We start from the raw sequence: 22,396 nt of genomic DNA, 5'->3' as shown, positions 1-22,396 counted from the left end.
TGCCTAAAGGGGCTGCAGGAAACCTGGAGAGGGGCTTGGGACAAGGGATGGAGGGACAGGCCAAGGGGAATGGCTTGAACCTGCCCGAGGGGAGACTGAGCTGAGCTCTTAGGCAGAAGCTCTTCCCTGTGAGGGTGCTGAGGCGCTGGCACAGGGTGCCCAGAGAAGCTGTGGCTGCCCCATCCCTGGCAGTGTTCAAGGGCAGGTTGGACACAGGGGCTTGGAGCAAGCTGCTCTAGTGGAAGGGGTCCCTGCCCGTAGGAGCAGGGGTTGGAGCTGGAGGAGCTTTGAGGTCCCTTCATCCCAGACCAGGCTGGGGTTCTGATTCTGTGGTTTCCTGCAAATGCACCCCCCCGGGACAGGCAGGCTCAGGGTGCTGCTCATGTGCTTTCAGCCTCTCCTTGTGAGGGGAGGACAGAGCACGTCACGGGGCTGGGTGGATCAATTAACTGCTGCTATGATTCCCTCTGGAATTTTCTTACCTTCCCATTTACTGGGAAGGAAAACAAAGACGCCACAGACGTGTCATAGCGGAGGGGTTGATGAGAGGACAGGTCATGGCCGCTGTGAAAACTCCATGGGCCTTCTCAAGTATGAACATTTGGAATCCCTAACGACCATGCACCGTGTCGTGATCCGTTTGTACCTGCCTGGGCTGCACGCTAAGGACCGCCTTTCTGGTCTTCCATACAATAGAAGCTCATGAGATGCTGCTGCTGAACACAAGGAACCCTGACCTTCAGCCACTGAAATGCTGCAGCCTTTGGGCTGTTAGCTGGGGGGAGAGGAGCCCTCCAACATTACTGCACCCAGGGGCTGCTGGGGGAGATGCCTCAGCACCGGTCGGCCGCGTGTGCTGTCCTGGCCAGGGCTCGGCTGGCTTTGGTGTGGAGCTGGAGCTGGAGCTGGCAGCACAGAGCTGGGGCTCCGGGCTCTGCTCTCCATAGAATTCCAGTTGTTTGTCCATCATAAGTACCAACACTGCTGTGTCTTGTGTGTGGTGCAGGGTGTATGGGTGTGTGGTGCAGGGTGTATGGGTGTGTGGTGCAGGGTGTATGTGTGTGTGGTGGAGGGCGGTCTAGAGGAGTTGTTTTGCTTTCAGAAGGGTTTCTCTGCTTCACAAGTTGAAGAGAAACGGCTCAAAGACCCTTCTGTCCTAGAGCACGTGCCCTGGTGCTGAAACCAGCCTTGTTCTGGTCAGTAGATGTAAGATGCTAAAAGCTCTCCAGAAGATGACTCTGCATTTAAAGTGTATTTGTATCTGCATTAATAACTGAATTCTTAATCCCCTGATGCAAGGAACATACTTTAACAGCTTAATCCTTCACCTGCATAAAGCATTTCTACCTGTAAGAGACCATGGAGGCCTCTGATGGGCGCTCAGGTGCAGAGTGCTCACGGATGGGCATAGGGCTGCCTGTTGAAGGGTTTTGCGTGTGCGAGTTCCCCCATGGGTGGGAAGGGTTTGTGCCCAGGGATTGTCACTGTGCACCTCCTGTGCTGCCCAGCCTGCCGCGCGTGGGAGGGAGGGGATCTGTGAAGCCTCAAATCTTAACCCAAATTGATCTTTGGAGGTGTCACTGAAGCAGGTGCTGGACGTCCTCCCGCACCACATCGGCAAGAGCAGCAGGAGCTGGAGGTCACGTCGTGTCCCAGCGTTTCCCTCCCGGGGTTTTCAATCCACAGAACAGCTGGGGCAGGACGAGGCCCGGGGGCACCCGTTTCTCTCTGGTCCCTGGGGATACCGGGCTGAACTTTGGGTCCCGACTTGTCCTTGCGCTGGTGCCACTCACCGGCTGCCGCTGCCGTGATGCCGTGGCCGGTTTCGGCTGCTGCTGCTCTGACGCCTGTTGTGTTCTCTCCCTTCAGATTAGAATAAGTACCGGTCTCGTTACGGTAATTGCCGCAGGTAAGAGCGATGCTTCCCCTGCTGCCGCCCGTGTGCTCCACCACTAACAGCCCTGCTCCTCCTGCGCTCAGTGCTCAGTGCATGGCGGCTCTGGGGCTCTCGGGTCTGTCTCTGCCTGTCCCTGTCACCTCAGCCCCATCTCCTTGTACTCCTTGCACCCCGCGGTGCCCAGCGCCCATCCCAGCGCCTGCTGCTCCCTCGGCTGGGCCCTTTTGTGCGTGTTTGTGGCCAGGGCACCACGGGATGGGATCAGGGATGGGGCAGCCGCCGGGAATGGGCTGCAGGGCAGCACCTGTGGCGGGGCTCACCAGGAAACAGGGAATGCTGCCGCTGGGCTCCCCCTTTGTGCAAATTCTTCTGCCGAGTTGTACACGTCAGGCACTGACCCCCGTGAGTCGGGAGCGAATTCTGTGTTTGCCACGCTGCTGCCTGGTTCTGACAGCGTCTGATTTCACCCCGTGCGTGCCCCTCTGAAGCAAACACAGCAGGAGAGGGAACGCGCCCCTGTGTCGCTGCAGAAGGGAGCTGAGCCTCCCGGGAGCACCTTCCGCAGCGGCACCGGCGACGCCGGCTCTCGGCAGTCCCCTCGCCCCGCACGGCTGAGCCCGGCCCCGCGCGGAGCTGCAGCGCCCTTGCAAGACGCCAAGTAATTATGGCCCGTGCCAGACAGCTTGCAAGTGGAATTACAATATTTGTGTGGAGCTGCCTCCTTTGTGGCCGGGCTCACTCCGCAGCTGCTGCCGCCCCATCAATCACGGCGGTTTGGGGAGCTCCAGGCTGGTGGCACAGCTCGGGGCTCGCCAGGAGAGCCGGCACTGCAGGAATGTGCGGCTTGGTGCTGCGGAGCAGAGTGAGGTGTGAGCCCTGCACCCCGCTCCCGGCTCCCTGCTCCCCGGTCCTCACTCCCTGCTTCCCATTCCCTGCTCCCCGCTCCCGGCTCCCGCAGCCGCCTGCCCTCGGCCGCGGGCCCTGCTTTGTTCTGCACTTGCATGAATATTGCTCGAGCTCGTCTGTTGGGTGAAAACTGTATTATTTTGACCATCTGCCGCGCTGCCGCACCGCAGGAATGTGGAGCGCGACACCTCCCTCGCAGCCCTTCCCTCCCCCTGCAGTCAGCAGCACCCAGCTCTGGTTCAGCCCCAGCCCGGCAGCTCCGCACTTGTCACAGAAATGCCTGTCCCGCAAAGTCAGGGCTTTCCCCTTCCTTTAATGCGCTGTTTCCCCTCAGTCCCGTGTCCGGCGGGACAAAGCGGTGAGTACAGATTGCCTTGGACGTGCAAACGCCGGTCTGTGAATGGCGGGGCCTGTCAGCGGTGCCCGGGTTGGCTGCAGCCCCAGCAGTGCCCGGCTCACCCAGGCCTGAGCGTCTCCAGCCAAAGCACGAGGACTGCGGGGCAGCCCTGGCAGAGCGAGCGGAGCGCACCCCATGCGCGGCCACCCCCGAGAGCTCTGTGCCGGGTGTAAGAACACGGAGCCTGTGGAGCAAAGGCAGCGCAGGAGGGGCCGGGCTGCGGCTCCTGCTCCCCTCTCACACCCATTGTTCTTCACTCCGCGCTCCAAGAGCTGCGGCCCCCACCCTAATTACGACCTGTTCAGCCCTGGCCGCTGCTCGTCAGCGCCTGGGGGGGAGTCATCGCAATGAAACCTGGTGGTGCAGAACCGTGAAGTGCCGCAGCTGCGGCTGCAGCCATCCCAGCCCACACGTAACGGTCCCGCACGGGGGGTGCAGGTCACTGATGTGATGGGTCCTGTGCGAGAAGTGGAACTAATCAGAAAAGATTGGGATTCTTTGGGATTTTTATCAGGGGCCAAGATGCCTCCTGGGCAGGGTCCCATAGAGCATTCACACTATGGAGACTCATTTCCAGCTCCCTGCAGTAGATCAAATACAGGAGAGCATTTAGAGACACAGCAGACAATAGTTTTTTACAGCACATGCTTGAAAGAAGCGGGTTTGGAGCTGTTGGGTGGGAGCTGTGAGTGGACAGGATGGATGCTCCTGCTCCCCAAGGCGGCAATGTTGCGGCAGCTGCTGGAGCCACCAGTACAGGGGCTGCACCAACCGGGACAGCAGGACTGAGGGGGGACACTGCTGGGGGGGTTGGGAGTGGGGGTGGGGGTGGTGCATGGGCCCTGATTCTGAAAGCTGAGAAAGGGAAATTCCTCATTTCTCCAGGAAAGCTGGAAAGTGTCCTCAGCTGCCTGGGTCACACTCCATAGAATCACAGAACCCCAGCCTGGTTTGGGTTGGAAGGGACCTCAAAGCTCCTCCAGCTCCAACCCCTGCTCCCACGGGCAGGGACCCCTTCCACTGGAGCAGCTTGCTCCAAGCCCCTGTGTCCAACCTGCCCTTGAACACTGCCAGGGATGGGGCAGCCACAGCTTCTCTGGGCACCCTGTGCCAGCGCCTCAGCACCCTCACAGGGAAGAGCTTCTGCCTAAGAGCTCAGCTCAGTCTCCCCTCGGGCAGGTTCAAGCCATTCCCCTTGGCCTGTCCCTCCAGGCCCTTGTCCCAAGCCCCTCTCCAGCTTTCCTGCAGCCCCTTCAGGCACTGGAGCTGCTCTCAGGTCTCCCCTTCAGGAGCGTTCTCTTCTCCAGGCTGCCCCAGCCCAGCCCCTGTTAACAACTGCCCGGCTCTCCCCAGGGCTGCTTCGGAGGGCTGGGGAGGTGCTGCCTCTGCAGCGGTTCTCTGCCTCCCCTCACCGTGCTCTCTGCTCTCCTCTGTTCCAGGCTGCCTCAGCTCCAGCGCCGACCTCGAGGTGTCCCTGGGGGTGGCTGCGCTGCGCTCGCCCTCGCTGCGGGTGCCCGGACGGCTGCGGCGCTCGGCCAGCGCGCTCGGCAGGGCCCCCGGCTGCGGCGCCGCGGGGCTCCGGGACCTGCACACGGACGCGTGAGCTCCCGCTCCCGCTGCTCGGGCGTGCGGGTTCGCGGGGGGGGACGCGAGGGCTCCGCGCTCCAGCCCCGCAGCTCCGGTGTCCACAGACGCTGCCCGTGACCGGACGTCGCCTCCGTCACCACCGTGTTCTGCTCCACCGCTTCCATGGCAGAGCAGAGGAAGGTGGCCGGGTGCTCCCACCACTGGAGCAGCATCAGCCCCACAGCAGCACATCTCCCCAGCACCAGTGCACAAGAGCTGGCGTCGCAGCCAGAGGACATGAACCAGCACTGATACCTGTTACTTAACGTAGCTTTGGAGCGTTGTGTTGGTCATCCCGGCCAGCACCAGGTCCTGTGTCAGGGAACTGTCCCCAGAGGGGTTTTCACATGTGCGGCCACCCAACAACCGCCCCCCTCCCCCCTGGATAGCAGGTGAAGGATGGGGATGCTGCCCAGCCCGTGTTCCTCCTCTGCTCCCCCACTTGTCTGCTCATCCAGCACCAGTTCTGGGCCTGTAGCTGGGAATTAGTAGCCATCATCACAGAGGTCATTTACCAGAGAGCCAGGAGGGTGCCGCCAGCCTCACACAGTGGCAGCACCTCATTAACACCAGTTCAATTGCGGCATCTTGTGCAGGGTCACACGTGTCAGTACCTTGTGTGTGCAGCCGTCCCAGCCCATCGTGCCGGTGCAGTGCAGTGGAGCAGCAGCTCCTGTCCTTGGTGTCCATCTCCCATGGGTGCTGTCTGGTCACTGTGGTGGCAGCGTCCTGGGCACCCTCCAGCGCTGCTGCCCCGCTGGGTGCAGCCTCTGAGCTATGGGGCTCCCACTGTGGACAGCAGCGACTCCTCAGCTGCGGCACCATTGCCTGCGATGGTGGCTGGAACCGGAGGAACAGACACAACCCAATTCCCTTTGAAGAGCAAAGGCCATGACTCACAGCAATGCCCTCCTGGGTGACCACCCCCAGTCACCACAGCCGGGCCTCACTGCTTAGAACAAGTGGGTCTGCAGGTGTTGGGTGGGCAGAGTCCTCCCGGCACTTTGTGGCACTCCTGGCACTGTGTTTCCAACAGGAGCTGCGCTTCAGGCTCATGAGGTTCCAGGGGTGCCGACGCCTCAGAGCTAGAACCTGGTGTTGTAAAGATGAAACAAACCCAACAGAAACTCAGGGTCTGCCCGATTGCCGTTGCTGCCTCCCAGCCCGGGTTCCACTGATCGTGTGTCGGTAACGAACAGCAGAAAATAAACCCTAGAGTTTAACTGTGCTGTTTTCAGGGCTGGCTCACTCCGAGTTACCCAGTACGTGGTCTGAAATCACTTCAAAGGTCTCCTGAGCAGGAGACTTCTCTCACTGAGCAATACCCATCGCTAATTCAGGGAAGAACTGAAACACTGATGGAAATAAAATAGTATTTTCCTGATGTCAAAACCTGTTAATTTGTAAAGTTCAGCTGTGGTTTTGTACTGACCTGGTTCCCTCACACCCCAATAAACTCGTGCTCACAGCAGCCTCGTATGAACGGGGGGGGTCTGTGCCTGTGCCGGGCCATCAACAGCCCCTTCCTGGGGGGTGGGACTGGGGGGATATGGGACGTGCTGGGCATCAGACACACTGGACAAGCTGCCACCAGCCATAGGCTCGATGGGGAACACGAACACGTTTGTTGGGCTGGATCCCACCATGGGGCTTGTGGTTGCCCGGGAACAGCGTCAGAGCAAGGGAAGAGGATTTTAACCTCCCCTTCTACAGAAAGTCAGTGCAGAGCTGTGCTCCTCTTAAAGGCTTGGTGCTTCCTTCACTGTCCATAAGGATGGCCCAGCTGAGAGAGACACAAAGGTCGTTGAGGTGCAGCCTTCGAGCTCAGCCACACAGAGCGCGCCCTGCGGCAGCAGCACCCGACTCCCCTCCCTCAGCCCATCCCTTTTATCTGGGGTGTCTTTGGTCGCACTCCCCCCCGCCCCGATGGGTCCTTGGCTGCTGCACGCTGCATTGCATCACACGGGCACAGGAGCACACGTGTGGTGTGTGTGGTTACTACTTCCGAAGCACCGGCCCATCGGCCTCCATCCCGCTGCAGCTCCCGGTGCTGACCCCGCGAGCAGACCCTGCAATGGATTAATTTGCTAATTACATCTCATTACACCCCCCCCCCCCCATGATTTATGTCCCGTTCATCACGGAATGCTCAGTGAGGAGGCTTCCCTTGGAGCGTGCGAAGCTTCACTGCGGAGCGACCTGCGTGAACATCGGACCCAGCGTATTTCTAATGTGGTTTTCTACCCTATGGAAACACCCCTCAAGGAAAGGGAGGGGGTCTCTGCTCTGTGTCGGGGGGGGTTACGTGTCACCACGCGCTCGCGCCAGCGGGAATGCAAGGGGATTGCCGGGCAGTGGGAGAAGGGGCTTGGAAACGTCCGTTCCTGCGCTGAAGAGGGGCGGCAAAGGCGCCCCCGGCGGCCCCGGAGGCCGGGATGGGCTCACTCGGGTTCCCTGTGCCCGTCCCGGCAGCACGCGGGGAGGGGGGGCGGCAAGAGCCGGCTGGGGCTGGGAGCTTCACACGGAGCTTCAGACACCCCCAGCAGCAGCAGCAGCAGCAGCGGGACCGGGCACCGGCAGAACCACGGCCATGCGCAGACAAACAACGTGAATAAAACAGCACAATAAAACAAAACAAAAGTAAAAATAATTATAAAAACAGAAATTAATTTATACTCATACACAGGCCGCTTAACTTTTAGTATGAATTATTGCTGTATCTATTAATAGGTTCTATGTTGTAGCATTAAGTAAACATAATAATTACGTAAATCATGCTACAATTATATGCTATAGTATATTTAATTAGTATCTAACAGTCTATATTAAGTATATCTATATATGTATATTAGGCATAGTATATATTACAGGTATTAAATATACAAGGGTATAATGCTTATATAATAAGCATAATATATATTCTACAATCGATGCATTAGGAACAGCATCATATAATGCATATAATGAAATATACATTATTATATAATAGACTATACAATATGCACTACATATTCCATTATATATTAATAATACATTATATTTATTACTATTAATAGTCACTAATAGTCACCAAAATATGGATTATAAATTACATCTATACTCTATATTACATATACATGAGATATGTAGATGTATATCTGAACACATACCTAGTATATACTCGAGACACATCAGAAAATTGTAGTTCTATAAATCATCTCAGCAATGTCTGAATTATACAATGTATATATAACCCCTGCTACCACATCAAGTGTACTGCCTGTCTAATGTACAGCACAGAAGACTCAAAGCCCTGCACACAACACAGTCCGTAACTATCGGTTCTGGCTCATGCATAACATGTATGTCTAATGGGTATGTTACACCTACACTTACACACAGACCTGTGCATGTATGTACACATGCACATACGCAACGTGCACTGTGCAATGCTTACTCCATGCTCCAGAACACACAAATTAATGGCTACAAGGCTACTAAACCCCCCCGTAAAACAGTATTGTTTCATCACATGAGCATTGGAGCAAGTACCAATAACGATATATATAATGCACCTGTAATATTACATACTGTGTATGGTGTGTTAGAATATGCCTTATACAATAAGCAATAATTTATAATATGCATTGTATATGCAAATTTATATTATTCTCTATTATGCAGATGTATTATGTATAATTCATTACATACTTAACTACATATTACTAAATACAGAGATAATCGGTCTAGAATAGATGGAGATACAAGGATCACAATTTCTCTGTTTATTTAGGATTACCATTTATTACCCACAGCCAAGTCTGTATTTCCTGTGCGTACCCGCAGTGAGCGGACCCAGCGCCGTGTCCCACGCGGTGCCTGCCTGGGACTTGCCTGGGTGTTCTTGAGCTGTTCCAGGCGGGTCCCCTGTGGGAAGCTGTCTCCTCACCGGTACCGCAGTCACTGGGCGCTCACCCTGCGGCGGGTGCAGCTCTGGTGAACCCATCAGCTGGTTCCACGGGGCAGAGCTCTGCTATGGGCTCTGAACTACATTGAATTAAAACCGTTTAAAGCCATAATGAGGCTTTTTATCTGCATGGGAGGATTCCAGATCTTGGAATGAGATGTGCAGAACACAGGCTCCAACCACCCTTCTCCACCACCCACGGGAGATGCTGGGGGCTCGGGGGACTCGCTGCAGCAGCAACGTGGGCCCAAAACACCCTCCGGGACCCAGCACCCTCACAGGAGGGTGATGTGACAGGCGGAGTGTTGGGACTCGCACCCCACGGCGCCCCACACCATCCCATGGCACTGTGTGCCCTTCTGGGGACGGCCAGCCCGCGGCTCCATGAGCTGTTTTCCCTCCTGCCAGCTCATTACGCGGGTCTGCGTGGGGAAGAGCTCTGAAAGGCAAAGCCAAAGCCCCGTCCCTGCCCATTCCTAGGCCATCAGAAGGTGCCCGGCGAGGCCAGGCTGCCCCTTGTCAGGGCCCTGCAGCTCCTGGAACGCACCTCCTGGTCCCTTTCAGGTTGCAAAGAGCCGTCCGGGCCCCTGTGTGTGAACACCCCTGTGTGCCCGGAGAGGAAGGGGGCTCCTGCTGACTGCACACAGCTGGGCACTGCCCATGTGCCCTCCGGCCCCGTGGGCCAGCAGCCCCCGTAGGCTGCCCTTCGCCCAAGGGACACGCAGTGGTGCTGCCGGTGGCCCCCATGACATCCCTCAGGCACCCGCCGGCACTCGGACCTCCCGGCCCCGCGGGTGCAGCCCCAGGACACCAAAGCGGTTCCCCCGTTTTGGAGGAGCCCCGTTTCCAACGTGCTCCAGTGTCACCGCTCCTCGCTCCGCCCCACACGAGCAGCATCCACAGCTCACGCTCCCACGGGAGGACGCGGGAGCGCGGGGGATAGCGGCCATCCCCGATGGTCCCTACGGACCTGGGAATGACGCTGATCCTGACCGGCTTTACCTGGCCCTGCCGTGACAGGCAGGGATTTACCTGAGCGTGGAGAAACCTGTCAGTGTGAAGCTGTTGGTTGGGCTTTGCCAGGGTACAGGCTGGGAGCACCCAATGGGGTGGAGCCTCCAGGCCACCCCGATAGATGCGCCGGGCATCCCTCCGGGAACGGTGACTGCTGTCTGCTGGAGAGCACAACAACCACGAGCACTGGGAACCCCTCAGGTGCTCCAGGGGTGAGAGCAGCCTGCAGCGAGCCGTGGCACACGGGCCGTGATAACCCAGCGCCAGGGAAGCAGAAGAGCAGCCGTGCGCTTGCAGCCCGCTGAGGAGTTGCTGCCCGCACCTCTCAGGCTACGTTCTCTGTCTCACTGTTACCGATTTACAGCTCAAACCTCGGCTCCACCTCAGCCTGAAGCCGGTTTCGGGACAGTGGAGCTGTGTCCCGGGAATCCAGCAGCAGGAGCACGCTGCTCTGGTGGGTTTTAGCCCTAGCGAACAAGAAGGTAAAAAACATCTTTAGGAAGATTTTCTTTCTCTAGAAGCGCTGCTTTATCAAAACCACCCCGAGGCTTCCCGGGCAGTTTCCAGCAAGAGCTCCCGGCGGTCCCCTGCCATTGCCGAGGGAAGAGACGAGAGCGAACGTGGCAGCAACAGGTTCTAAACCTCCCCCAGTGCGCAAAAGCCTCAGAGGCGTTTCCATCCCTCAGCGTGTGCCAGAGCCGCCAGCTCGGTGCCCCTCGGCCCTCCCCGCACCGGGATGGGGCAGGGTCTCGCCCTGGGCCCCCGGGCAGAGCGGTGATGGGAGGCTGGCTCCTGCTGCGAGGGGAGCGCCCAGCTCTCCGCAGGCCCCGGCACTCAGCGCTGCAGGGCTCGCACGGGCCCCGCACACACCTGACATGAGAACATGCTGCTAAAATAACGAAGAAACTCCTTTTTTTTGGCCAAACCTGGGGAGTCCCTGCACAGAGCGAGCCCTCGGGGTCTGTTTGCAGCGTGGTTTGCACAGCTCTGTACAAACTGCGGCTCCTCAAAACACCCCCAGGGCCCGTCCTGTCCCCGCTGCGTGACATGGTCACCTCTCCCTCGCAGGGTGACCCGGGCGCTGTGCACCTTGCCCTGCCCCTGCCCTCGGAGGTTTTTCACCCGTCGGTGTGATCCCGGTCCCGGGGCAGCCCTGGCGCACCAGGCTGGCAAATGGAAAGCTGGCAACACTGAGGATACTAAACCAACCCCCCCGCACCCGGGCAGCCTTCCCAGCACCAGGCACCCTCTAACTCCCCCAGGTCCTGCTGGACGATCCTACCCGAGGCGCAGCACAGCCCCCAGCCCAAGCCACAGCAGCACGCCTGCATTGGAAAATATTTTATTTGAATAGTAAATAATTATACAGTTGAAACAGTTCTATTGAAGCACTCTATAAATAGCTAACAGTTAAGAAAATAATGTGTGTAGAAAAAGAGATTGCATCTAAAAGTAAGAGCTGTCGGCTGCACAGGATCGAATGGCCAAGGTCGTGTGTGTTCTAGGTATAAAAGTTAAAACCTTTATAGCAGATCCCTTGAGGAAAAAAAAAAAAACAAACAACAAAAAACCTCTTCTAAAACGCACAGTGAAATGGCAGGCGGGGACAAAACCAGCGTCAGAGCATCTGCGGTCAAATAATATCAATCTTCATAATTAATATAAATAAATAACGAATAAATAACATAATTACTCAAACCAACATATACAGATAGTCAACTCGTGAGCTACCTCGGGAAGGGCAAACCGAACGGAAACAGAAGGTTGGCATGTCACAGTTAAGGCAGTTTCTACAGCATCTTCTGGAGACCATCAACAGCGGCGTCAAGGCATCGGCGGCTGCGGGAACGGGAACCCTCGGGCGGCTCCTCCGGCGGGTCCGGGGTCCCCCGACGGGCGCCGAGGCGAACCAGCGGCCCAAACGGAGGGACGGACCCGGCGGCGGGCGCGAAGCCGGGCTCCAGCGGTTCACCAGCCGGGTTAAAGCTAATCGTGTGGCGGCCCCGGGCCGTGCGGGGCGGTGCGGGAAGGCACGGGCGGCTCTAGCAGGCGGGCCGCAGCGGCACCTGGAGCAGGATGACCTGCCTGTTCTCCGAGGGGTGGCACTTGTTGATGTGCCGGGTGAGGCCGGGCGAGCTGTAGAAGGTGGCCGGGCAGTACTTGCAGGGGAAGACCTGCGCGGCGTGCAGCAGGCGGAGGTGCCGCTCCTGGCTGCTCTTGCTGGGGAAGGTCTCCCCGCACACCGGGCACAGGCGGCACTCGGCGGGCGGCGGCGCGGGCGGCTCCTCGGCTGCGGGCTCGGAGGCCGGCGCGGCTCCCGGCGCGGGTGCCGGCGGCTGGTGGCCCAGCAGGTGCTTGCGCAGGTAGGCCTGCCGGCGGAACCGCTTGGCGCAGCGGGGGCACTCGAAGAGCCCCTCCTCGGAGCCCGCTTCCGAGCCGCCGCCGGGGCTCGGCGTGTCCCGCTCGCTGCCGCTGCCCGCTCCCGCCTCCTTCGGCGGCTCCTCCGGCGGCGCTCGGCCCGGCTCGGGGCCGCTCTTGGCGGCGGGCGGGCGCGGCTTGTGCCAGCGGCGGTGCGAGGCAAGGTTGGCGGGGCAGGAGAAGACCTTGTCGCACTCGGGGCAGCGGTACTCCACCCGCACGATGCGGGAGCAGCGGTGCTGCGCCAGCGCGAAGGGGTCCCCGTACTCCTCCTTGCAGAGCTGGCAGATGAACTCGCCCAGCGGGCGGGCGCAGCCGCCCCGCGCCCTGGCCGGCGCCTCCACCGGGCCCTCCTTGATGCGCAGCCCCAGCACGGGCGACGTGGTCACCTCGTCCTCGAAGGTCAGCTTGCGGATCGCCTTCGCCTTCTTGCCCGACGGGGCCTTCTGCCGCCCGGGCTCCGCGGCGCTCGGCGGCCGCTTGGCGGGCTGCGGGCGGGCGGCGGCGGGCGGCGCGGCCGGGGCGGGCGGCGCGGGGGCTCCACCGGGGCCGGGACCCGCGGCGGGCGGCTCTGCGGGGCCGGCGGCGGCCCAGAGCTTGAGCTCGGCCGGCGCGAAGAGCAGCGGGTCCATGGTGGCGGGCACGGCCGGCGCCGGGAAGGACTCGGCCGAGACGGGCGAGCCCAGGCTGAAGCCGCGCTCCAGGTACTTGTCCCTGCTGACGGGCCGCGTGGGGCTGTACAGCGCCTGCACGGCGGCATCGGGCGTCCCGCACGGCACCGTGTGCCCCGGCGGCGCGGCGGGGCGGGCGGGCGGCGGCGCCCCGGCGGGGTCGCGGCAGCAGCGCGCGCGGTACGAGGCGGGGGCGGGCCGGCGGCTGCGCTTCACCAGGAAGCCCCGCGGCATCTTGGCGCCGCCCGCGCGGCGGCCCCGGCACCCACCCGGCACCGGCCCCGCCGCTCGCGGAGCCCGGCCGCGGCCGCGCCGCCTTTAAGCGGGGCCGGGGCCATTGTTCGGGCCGGCGGCCGCGGCGGGGGCCAATCAGCGGCGCCGCGGCGGGCGGGGGGCGGGGCCGCCTGCACCTGAGCCCCCGCCGGCGGCACGCGCCCGGCCCCGCCCCCCGCACGCTCCGGCACGCGCGGGCCTTTGTGTGCGGCCCCGGGGCGCGCGCGGCGCCCCCCCCTCCCCCCGCGGTGAGCCCGGTGCGGGGGGTGGGGGGAGGGCGGGGAGCCCGGTGCCGGCATCAGGTGGCGCCCGCGGGAGCGCCGAGACCGGGCCCTGCCCCGCCGCTGACAGCGGAACGGAGCCGCGGAGCCGCAGGCCCCGGGCACCTGTAACGGGAGCGGCCGGGGCCGCACAGCGGACACGCACGGACACACGCGCACGCACAGGCACACGCGTACAAACACATTCGCACACGCACACACGCACACACATTCACACGCACACACGCGCACACACACACGCACACACACACATACACTCACACACACGCACACACTAGCACACACTCACACGCGCGCACACACACGCACACACACGCACACCCGCACGCACACACGCGCACACGCGCACACTCACACTCACCCGCACACACACACACATGCACACATAGCTCACACACACACACACGCACACACTCACACACGTGCACACACACGCACACACACGCGCACACACTCACACACACACACTCTCACACCCGTGCGCACACACGCACACGCACTCACACACACACATGCACTCACACACACACGCACACACAGCTCACACACACGCGCGCACACACACACAGAGTCACACACACACGCACACACACTCACACCCGCACACACACACACGCACACTCACGCACACTCACACAGTCACACCCGCACACGCACTCACACACAGAGTCACCCCCGCACACACACACAGCTCACACACACACACTCATACACACACTCACACACACTCACACCCGCGCACAAACTCACACACACACACACACTCACACTCACACACACTCACACACACGCACACACAGCTCACACACACACTCACACACACTCACACACACACACACTCACACACACACACACACGCACACACAGCTCACACACACACTCACACACACTCACACACACACACACACTCACACACACACTCACACACACGCACACACAGCTCACACACACACTCACACACACACACACTCACACTCACACACACAAACGCACACCCGCGCACACACTCACACACACGCACACACGCACACTCACACCCGCACACCCGCACACACGCACACTCACACCCGCACACACCCGCACACACACACACTCACACCCGCACACACACACGCACACCCGCACACACGCACACTCACACCCGCACACCCGCACACACACACCCGCACACACGCGCACACACGCGCACACACACGCGCACACACACACCGCCCGCGCAGGACAGCCGCTGTCCTGAGGCAGGCAGCGCTGGGTGCCGGGTCCCCGCTGCCGGAGGTGCGGGCGCGGTCCCCGGGGCAGGTGCAGCCCCGCTTTAACCCCTTGTCCGCGGGGGGGGCTCTCGGCTCCGCGCTCGCAGGTGGCGCCGCTGCGGGGAGCCCGGGGGGGGGGGTGCGGGGTGAGCGCCCCCTGCCGCGCGCAGCCGGCCGGCCCCGGGGGCGCGTGCGGGCAACCCCCCCTTTGTGAGGGGCACGCGGGCGGCACGCGAGTGGCGGCCCCCACCCCCCCCCCGCGCCGCCTTTGTGCGCCTCATTAGCATAAAGCTGCGCGAGCCGCGCGGCGGGAGCACAAAGGGGCGGGGGGAGGGGGGGGCGCCCGGGGCCGCGGGGGGGGGCGGGGGGTGCGGGGTGTGTGTGGCCTCCCCGCCCCCGCGGGGGACAGGCGCGCGGCGGGGCGGGGCGCGCGCCATTAGCATACAGCTGCGGGCCGGCGGGCACGCGCCGCCCCCCCACGGGGCTCGCACCGGCACCGGCGGACCCGGCAACCCCCGGCCACGGCTGCCCCGGTTCGGGACCCCAGAGCTGACAACGAGACATCCCCTGCCCAGAGCTCACAGGGAGACATCCCCTGCCCAGAGCTCGCACCGAGCCATCCCCTGCCCAGAGCTCACACCGAGACATCCCCTGCCCAGAGCTCACCCCGAGACATCCCCTGCCCAGAGACATCCCCTGCCCAGAGCTCGCACCCAGAGCTCGCACCGAGACATCCCCTGCCCAGAGCTCGCACCGAGACATCCCCTGCCCAGAGCTCGCACCGAGACATCCCCTGCCCAGAGCTCGCACCGAGACATCCCCTGCCCAGAGCTCGCACCGAGACATCCCCTGCCCAGAGCTCGCACCGAGACATCCCCTGCCCAGAGCTCACACCAAGGTACCCCCTGTCCGGGCTCACACCGAGGTACCCCCTGTCCGGGCTCACACCGAGGTACCCCCTGTCCGGGCTCACACCGGGGTGTCCCGTCCTCCCCGTCGGGGCCGCAGCCGTCACGGAGCCGGGGAGTCGGCGCCCGCCGGGCCTGTCGCTGCCGCCTCACCTGCGCCCGGCGGGGCCCTGGCCGGGTAGTACATGGGCAGGCTGTGGCGGTGACGGCGCAGGAAGCGCAGGACAGGGCCCAGCAGCGGCTCCGGGCAGGGGCTGCTCTCCGCGGCATCCTCCGGCAGCGGCAGGGGCACCTGCAGGGCACAGCGGTCGGTCAGCACCGGGGGCTCCGGGGCTACACAGGGGCCCTGTGTCCAACCTGGCCTTGAACACTGCCAGGGATGGGCACCCTGTGCCAGCGCCTCAGCACCCTCAAAACCACCATCAACGTTACCCCTAAATGTACAAGACATTCCCAGCTCCTGTGGGAGTCAGCAGTGCACTTGCACTCAAGCACCCCTGCAAGGGTGGTTATTTCCCCTCTTTTTGACGTTTCATCACTGGTTTATCTACAGGCTGAAGCGGGCTGGGATGGGAGTAACAGGAACCACGCTGGACAGGGCTTGGAGCAGCCTGCTCTAGTGGAAGGTGTCCCTGCACATGCAGGGGGTTGGAACTGGATGAGCTTTAAGCTCCCTTCCAACCCAAACCAGGCTGGGATTCTGTGATTCTGTGTGGAAACACAGCCAGCCCCGAGGCACTGAGGGTATATTCCATTAAGTGCATGGATACTGACTGTATTTGGCAACATGCCTACAAGGAACACCCAAGGAAAACATAAATTTGACATTTAGCAAATATGGTTGAAATCACGGTGAAGAAAAGAAAAATAGAAAAAGCAGAGAGGTGTCTGCATTCAGACGCAGACACCATCACCTGTGTTCATACAAAGGAGGCAGGGGATGAGCATCTGCATGGCCATGGCTGTGACACATGCCAGTTTGTGTGATGGAAATGGGTGGGCACAGCCTATGCCCCATCCCTTTGTCACCTGCCTGTGTTTACAGTTGATTCCCTTTGGTTTCTGCACTAAAACCTCTAGGAGCTGTGGCTGCAGGAACTGCACCACGTTAACTGTGAGCAACAGCAGCAGGAGGAGAGGGGAACTGCTCCCTAGCTGAGGGCTCAAGCACCAAATCATGTTTGAGGTCCGGCAGGAATTCGTCAGGGCTGGGATTGCTCTTTGTGAGTGCAGCTGGTTTGGGGTTTGGAGCAGGCAATGCTGTGGGGCTCAGACGCTGTGCCCCTGCCTGCGGTACTACAGGAAGAGCTTTAGCAAACATTTTCATGTCATCCTCACTCAGTAAATCCCCTTATCAGTGAAGAAGGCCAGTTGCTTTCATTCTTGGCTACAGAAGGCTGTTCCCTGTTGAAAAATCTGCTTCTCCCGGGCTCAGCTGGGACAGGTTTGGGGTGGCCTGTCATGCATTTGTACCAGGAAACATTAGTAATGGGGGGAAACAGGACAAGTGACCCCTGGTTCTGCTGGCTGGTTGTACTGAACTGCATGTGGGATACAGAAATGCCATGAAGGAAAACAAAACGCCTTGAAGTTCTGTTGGCAAACTGCAAATGCACCCAGGTAACAGCAGGAGCACGATGGGCTGCGCGTGGCGAGCACTGCGGGCGCGGGACCTGCTTGGGCTGCCCAGGGAAATAGCTCAACAGAAACGTGGGGCTTGAGGGGAAAGACAGAGCAGAAACCGAAGTGAACAGCACTGACAAATCAGCCTGCTGATGAACGTGCCCGCCTGCCGCTTGCCTTACCTGCTCCGATACGAGGGCTTGGCGCAGTTCCTCCTTGAGGTCGATAAACTGATCGTGATAGATGGCCATGGACCAAGGCTCCCTGAAGAACCTGGTTAAAAAAGAAGAAATTCAGTTATCTTGTGAACCTCTCATTAACCACTAATAAAGTATTTACCTGTTTTTTTGCCTTTATAAATGACAGTTCTGGACCCATCACGATCGTTTGTTCATAAAATGCCTCCTGTAACAGCATGGTCAATCAATTCTTTTAATGGATGTTCCTGATGTACAGCCAGCTTCAGTAATTACATTTAAAGTGGCTTAATTCAGAGCTGTGGCAAGACCCAGTGAAGAATCCTGATTTTATCAGAATTTAAAAGCCTGAAGACCTGTAAAGAACGGTGTCTCCATTATCTGTCCTCATTTGAGAAAAGCAGATTGCAGGATTAACTGAACTGCTGCATAAACAAATTAAATTTGTGTAGACAATGACACAAATGTTGCTCATCATTAAGGTTTCTGGATTAATAAAGGCCAGAAAAACAGGCCACCGTGGTGCTGCAATATGTTCTTTGCACTGGTACTGAGCTAAATTGAACCTATTCTAGGAGGAAGCTCTTGTAACTTTTTCATTCATGGCAGCATCCTTCCGTGAGAAGGCAGGGAAGGGGTGGAAAGGACCCGGCTCGATGTGGAGCCCCAGGCTGCAGATGTGACCGGAGGCAGCAAGCTATGGACTGGGGTTACTGCTCTCTCTAGGATGAAGAACTTTCTCAGCGGCAGGGAGATGCTCTGTGTGTAACTGTTGTCAATGCCCTCTGGAGCAGGGGTGCACCGTGTTCACCCCGGAAGGACTGGGAGCTGTCAGCAGGGTCCTGCAGGAGCTTGTCTGGGGGGGGTGGCTGCAGCCAACGTGCTCTCTTTGGGTGCTGCTGCCGGGAGCATGTGGATGCTGTTGCCCCATTGAGCTGCCAGGTCCTGAATGAACGCTAGGATAAAGCAAAAGGCACCACACATTTAATAATTCTGCTGTTCCTGTGTGCAGAAACTCCCGTGCAGGTTCCTGGGTGCAGATGAGGTGTTCATTGCTGCCCAGCGGCAGGATCCCCCCGCTCTGAGCAAAGCAGCAGCACTCCCGCATGACCCGCACTGGTAACGATGCTCTGTGCTCCTGCAGAACCATCCTGCTTCTGTGACATCCCATAGAAGCTCTTCCCCACCCCACTGCTCCCCTTCACCGTTGTTCTCTGCACCACCAACTGCCCCGGAGGCCTCTCGCAGGCTTCAGCAGTGTCCAGCTCCTGGATGGATGTTCTCACAGTACAAACGCTCACTGGCACTAATACAAAGAGTGAGCAGCAGCTCAGGGAGGGGATCCTGCCCCTCCGCTGTGCTCTGGGGAGACCCCCCCTGCAGCCCTGATCCAGCTCTGGGGCAGCAGCACAAGAGGGACGTGGAGCTGTTGGAGCGAGGCCAGAGGAGGCCATGGAGATGCTGCGAGGGCTGGAGCAGCTCTGCTCTGGAGCCAGGCTGAGAGAGCTGGGCTGGGGCAGCCTGGAGAAGAGAAGGCTCCTGAAGGGGAGACCTGAGAGCAGCTCCCGTGCCTGAAGGGGCTGCAGGAAACCTGGAGAGGGGCTTGGGACAAGGGATGGAGGGACAGGCCAAGGGGAATGGCTTGAACCTGCCCGAGGGGAGACTGAGATGAGCTCTTAGGCAGAAGCTCTTCCCTGTGAGGGTGCTGAGGCGCTGGCACAGGGTGCCCAGAGAAGCTGTGGCTGCCCCATCCCTGGCAGTGTTCAAGGCCAGGCTGGACACAGGGGCTTGGAGCAAGCTGCTCTGGTGGAAGGGGTTCCTGCCCGTGGCAGGGAATTGGAGCTGGAGGAGCTTTAAGGTCCCTTCCAACCCAAACCAGGCTGGAGAGTCTATGAAGTACCATGTCCTTGCCATGGGGGTGCTCCCAGCCTGGCAGTCTGTGGTAGCACATCACCACAACTGACAAAATTAATTCGTATACGAAATGTTGGAAAAGATGGGCTCAGCTGTACGTGTCTTTAATTACTATACACCCAGAGCGTGTGCAGAAAGCTAGGGAAGAATAGTATGTTCCCCAAATATTTAGACCCCCTTCAGAGAAACCCTCATCCAACACAAACCTTTAACTCAGCATTGGTACTAGAGAGCAGAGCAGGGAGAAGCGGGGTGTCCTACAGGAATGCATTAAGACTATTTTTACTGATATGCCCTTCTAAAAGGCCAAACATTTGGTCTTCAAGCTGGCATCTTACTTTCAATTCTAACCCTGGCACGATGATTTCATCTTCTGGCTGCTGCACATCTCCCAGCATCCCTATCTTGGTGAAGCTCACCTGCCTCACTAACACCTTGCATTAAGTGGTTACGAAATGTTTCAGGGATGCTGCATATTCCTGCTGCTGCCTGCTCAGTCCATAACTGCAGTTTTATCCATTCCTGCAATGTTCACAGATTTGGAGCTCAAAACCTGACGTGTGTCCCCAGTTTGCAGTGTTCAATGCAAATAAAATGTCCTTTTTGGAGGCACAGAGAATGCCTGTTGGCATTTTCTACATGAGTGCTGAGAGGCACCTGCTGAGAAGCACCTGCCTCCCAGGTGCCCTTCACCTCCCCTGCAGAAATGTAACCAAGGGCAATTTGAAGAAAGGCTCCACAGCAACACCTCACGTTCTTTGCAGGCTCTGTGTTTTTACCCATTCATCTCCTGTTGAAATCCCCTTTCCACAGGGCACGTGCTGGCTCTGGGGACCTACATATGGCAGCTACAGGGAAGCCCCACCATGAGAAAGCCCATTTGAAGCCAAGCCAAGGCGATGCCTTAGCGAAGCTCGCTCTAGGTGTCAGCAGCAGTCCCTCGGGGCACGCCAGAGGAGGCTCTCCAGTGCAGGGGATGGGGCCTGGCGTGCCCCCAGCCGAGGCGCTGGGGCTGTCCTGGGGCAGCATCTGCCACGTGTTTGCACACTGAGCCCTTCGCAACCTTCCGGGGACCAGGTTAGATACGCACAAGACAATGGGTGGTGCTGGCCCGAGCCTCATGGCTCCCAGCGTGGTCACTTCCCAGCAGGAATCCCGCTGGCTGCAACAGGGGCTGTGGGGAAGGCATCTGGAACCAGAGGGGGGAATGTCTCCTCCCAAGGACAATCGGCCACATCCTTTTTGTTGCTAGGAAGCTGGGCTCGCTTTCCATTGACAAACAGCGTTTAAAGTCTGTTCTGCATCATCTGTGATGTGCAGCCTACATCAGATGAAAGCGATGGAGAAGGAAAATAGTCCTGTAGAAAAGACATGGGATCTCTCCCTTTTCAAGAGATACAGCACTAAACAGAACAGACAAAGTCAGCCTCCGTTACAAGCAAAACTGGAGTAAGCATGGACGTGGCCTTCCATCTGCGAGCTGTCTGTATGCCAGTGCCTAAAGAGGCTGACAAGGCCTGTAGGGATGGGACAAGCGGGAATGGCTTTAACCTGACTGAACATGAAGGAAAGCAAGACATGAATAATTTCCACTTATGCTACTTAAGATGGGCTTCTGAGGAGCACTCTTGCTTTTGTCTTTATGTATTCCATATTGGGTGCTTTTCTTGGAAAACCTCAGCTGAAATCACAACATGAGGCAGGGCCATTGATAAACTTAATCTCCTGTTAATCTGTGAGCAGCGCAAAGTCCCCCTTGTCCCTGCAGCTTCCCACCCTTGGCACAACACGGTGAATTTTCAAGCTGGATGCCTGTTGTCCGAGTTTGAATTTCTTTTTTCTTGAAGAAGAAATGTGATGCTGGAAGTGCCACTCTCCAGGCTGCATCCGCTCCGTCTGGAAGAGCCTCTGTCAGTGCTCAGACACGCAGACCCAGAACATTCAAAGTCGTTCCTTCGCACATTTGGGGTCCTAAAACCCAAATGACTTCGGTGGGTTATGGAAGTAGTTTCCCACTGGTGCTTTGGGCCCGCAATGGAAAAGGCTCCCATGTGCTGGAGGGCTGTGCTGCAGGATGCCATGTTCCTCCTTGGTCTGCCACTGCCTCGGCACTAAGAAGGAAGCTGCTGCTGTTCCAAACACCAGGAGTCGAACCAGGACAAACACTGGAACTGAAGCAGCTGCTCAGGGGACATGAGCTCAAGTGCAGTCATGCCAGGAATGCCCATGGAGAGCAGGGAATTGCACCTCCCAGGAGTGGGGAGAGGGAAATACCGCTTAGGGATGCAATGCAGACAGCCACTCTCACAGTCTGCAGATGAGCAAAAGCCATTTCTCCATCACAAGTGCACATAAGAGGAAATGTCCCATCTTGCCAGGAAAGGGGAAGAGGGTTTGTTTTGAGGACAATACATAGATGTTTTTAAGAATCTTAATTGCAAAGGTATTGTGATTCCAGTAAAAGATACAGAGTATTTTACATATACATGTAAAGGCTGTTATGTATTTACAGGTACGTAGCAGCCTTCCAGTATCTGAAGGGGGCCTACAAGGATGCGAGACAGGGACTCTCCATCAGGGACTGTAGCGACAGGACAAGGAGTGATGGGTTCAAACTGAAACAGGGGAAGTTCAGGTTGGAGATAAGGCAGAAGCTCTTCCCTGTGAGGGTGCTGAGGCGCTGGCACAGGGTGCCCAGAGAAGCTGTGGCTGCCCCATCCCTGGCAGTGTTCAAGGCCAGGTTGGACGCAGGGGCTTGGTGCAAGCTGCTCTAGTGGAAGGGGTCCCTGCCCGTGGCAGGGGTTGGAGCTGGAGGAGCCTTAAGGTCCATTCAACACAAACCAGGCTGGAGTTTTACCTTGCACAGGAATCATAAAGTGTACATTTAAAGGCAATGTAAGTAAAGCCATTGAGCATTTCCTGCTAACTATCATCTGAGCAGTAATTCTGAAAGGCAGCTTGTTTCCATAGGTAAAAAGCAAGATAATCTGTGCAAGGGCCACAAAGCACCACCCGAAGCGTTGTTCTCAAGGAATATAAAGTGTTCCCTGGTTTGCCATGTCTCAGAACTCACCT

The 22,396-nt window shown here is 58.7% G+C and overlaps 3 protein-coding genes across 7 annotated transcripts in view; 1 reads left to right on the top strand and 2 right to left on the bottom strand.

The window, feature by feature from the left end:
* RALGAPA2 (Ral GTPase activating protein catalytic subunit alpha 2) overlaps window positions 1–4,689 on the top strand; it is a 115,707-nt gene extending 111,018 nt beyond the window's left edge. Inside the window, exons 40-41 of one of the 3 annotated variants that reach the window (XM_062608072.1) lie at window positions 1,870–1,909; window positions 4,640–4,689. In XM_062608072.1, coding sequence (XP_062464056.1) covers window positions 1,870–1,874 — 5 coding nt within the window. In that variant the 3' untranslated portion in view covers window positions 1,875–1,909; window positions 4,640–4,689. Of the gene's footprint in view, window positions 1–1,869; window positions 2,113–2,973; window positions 3,098–4,639 lie in introns of those variants that run through there. The other 2 variants (XM_062608082.1, XM_062608094.1) reach the window with 2 other exon arrangements.
* A 6,423-nt stretch (window positions 4,690–11,112) lies between these two features.
* On the bottom strand, window positions 11,113–13,146 carry INSM1 (INSM transcriptional repressor 1). The gene has a single exon (XM_062607764.1). It carries the CDS (start codon window positions 13,107–13,109, stop codon window positions 11,829–11,831), a length of 1,281 nt encoding a protein of 426 aa, XP_062463748.1. The 5' UTR covers window positions 13,110–13,146; the 3' UTR covers window positions 11,113–11,828.
* A 2,496-nt stretch (window positions 13,147–15,642) lies between these two features.
* The window catches only part of CFAP61 (cilia and flagella associated protein 61), a 106,747-nt gene continuing 99,993 nt past the window's right edge, over window positions 15,643–22,396 (bottom strand). For all 3 annotated transcript variants that reach the window (XM_062608109.1, XM_062608114.1, XM_062608121.1), the window contains 2 exons: window positions 17,393–17,483; window positions 15,643–15,879 (listed from right to left, as the gene is read on the bottom strand). In XM_062608109.1, the coding sequence (XP_062464093.1) occupies window positions 15,691–15,879; window positions 17,393–17,483 (280 nt within the window). In that variant the 3' untranslated portion in view covers window positions 15,643–15,690. The remainder of the gene's footprint in view (window positions 15,880–17,392; window positions 17,484–22,396) is intronic.

This window comes from Pezoporus occidentalis, unplaced genomic scaffold, assembly GCF_034315485.1.
Source record: "Pezoporus occidentalis ecotype Australia unplaced genomic scaffold, CSIRO_AGI_Poc_V1 ctg10, whole genome shotgun sequence".
Lineage (NCBI taxonomy): Eukaryota > Metazoa > Chordata > Aves > Psittaciformes > Psittacidae > Pezoporus > Pezoporus occidentalis.
Note: the sequence above shows the minus strand (reverse complement) of the source record. Positions and strands in the feature narration are given on the sequence as shown.

Excerpts from the sequence above, each read along its gene's own strand:
- INSM1 (XM_062607764.1), bottom strand. The coding sequence starts at position 13,109 with ATGCCGCGGGGCTTCCTGGTGAAGCGCAGCCGCCGGCCCGCCCCCGCC.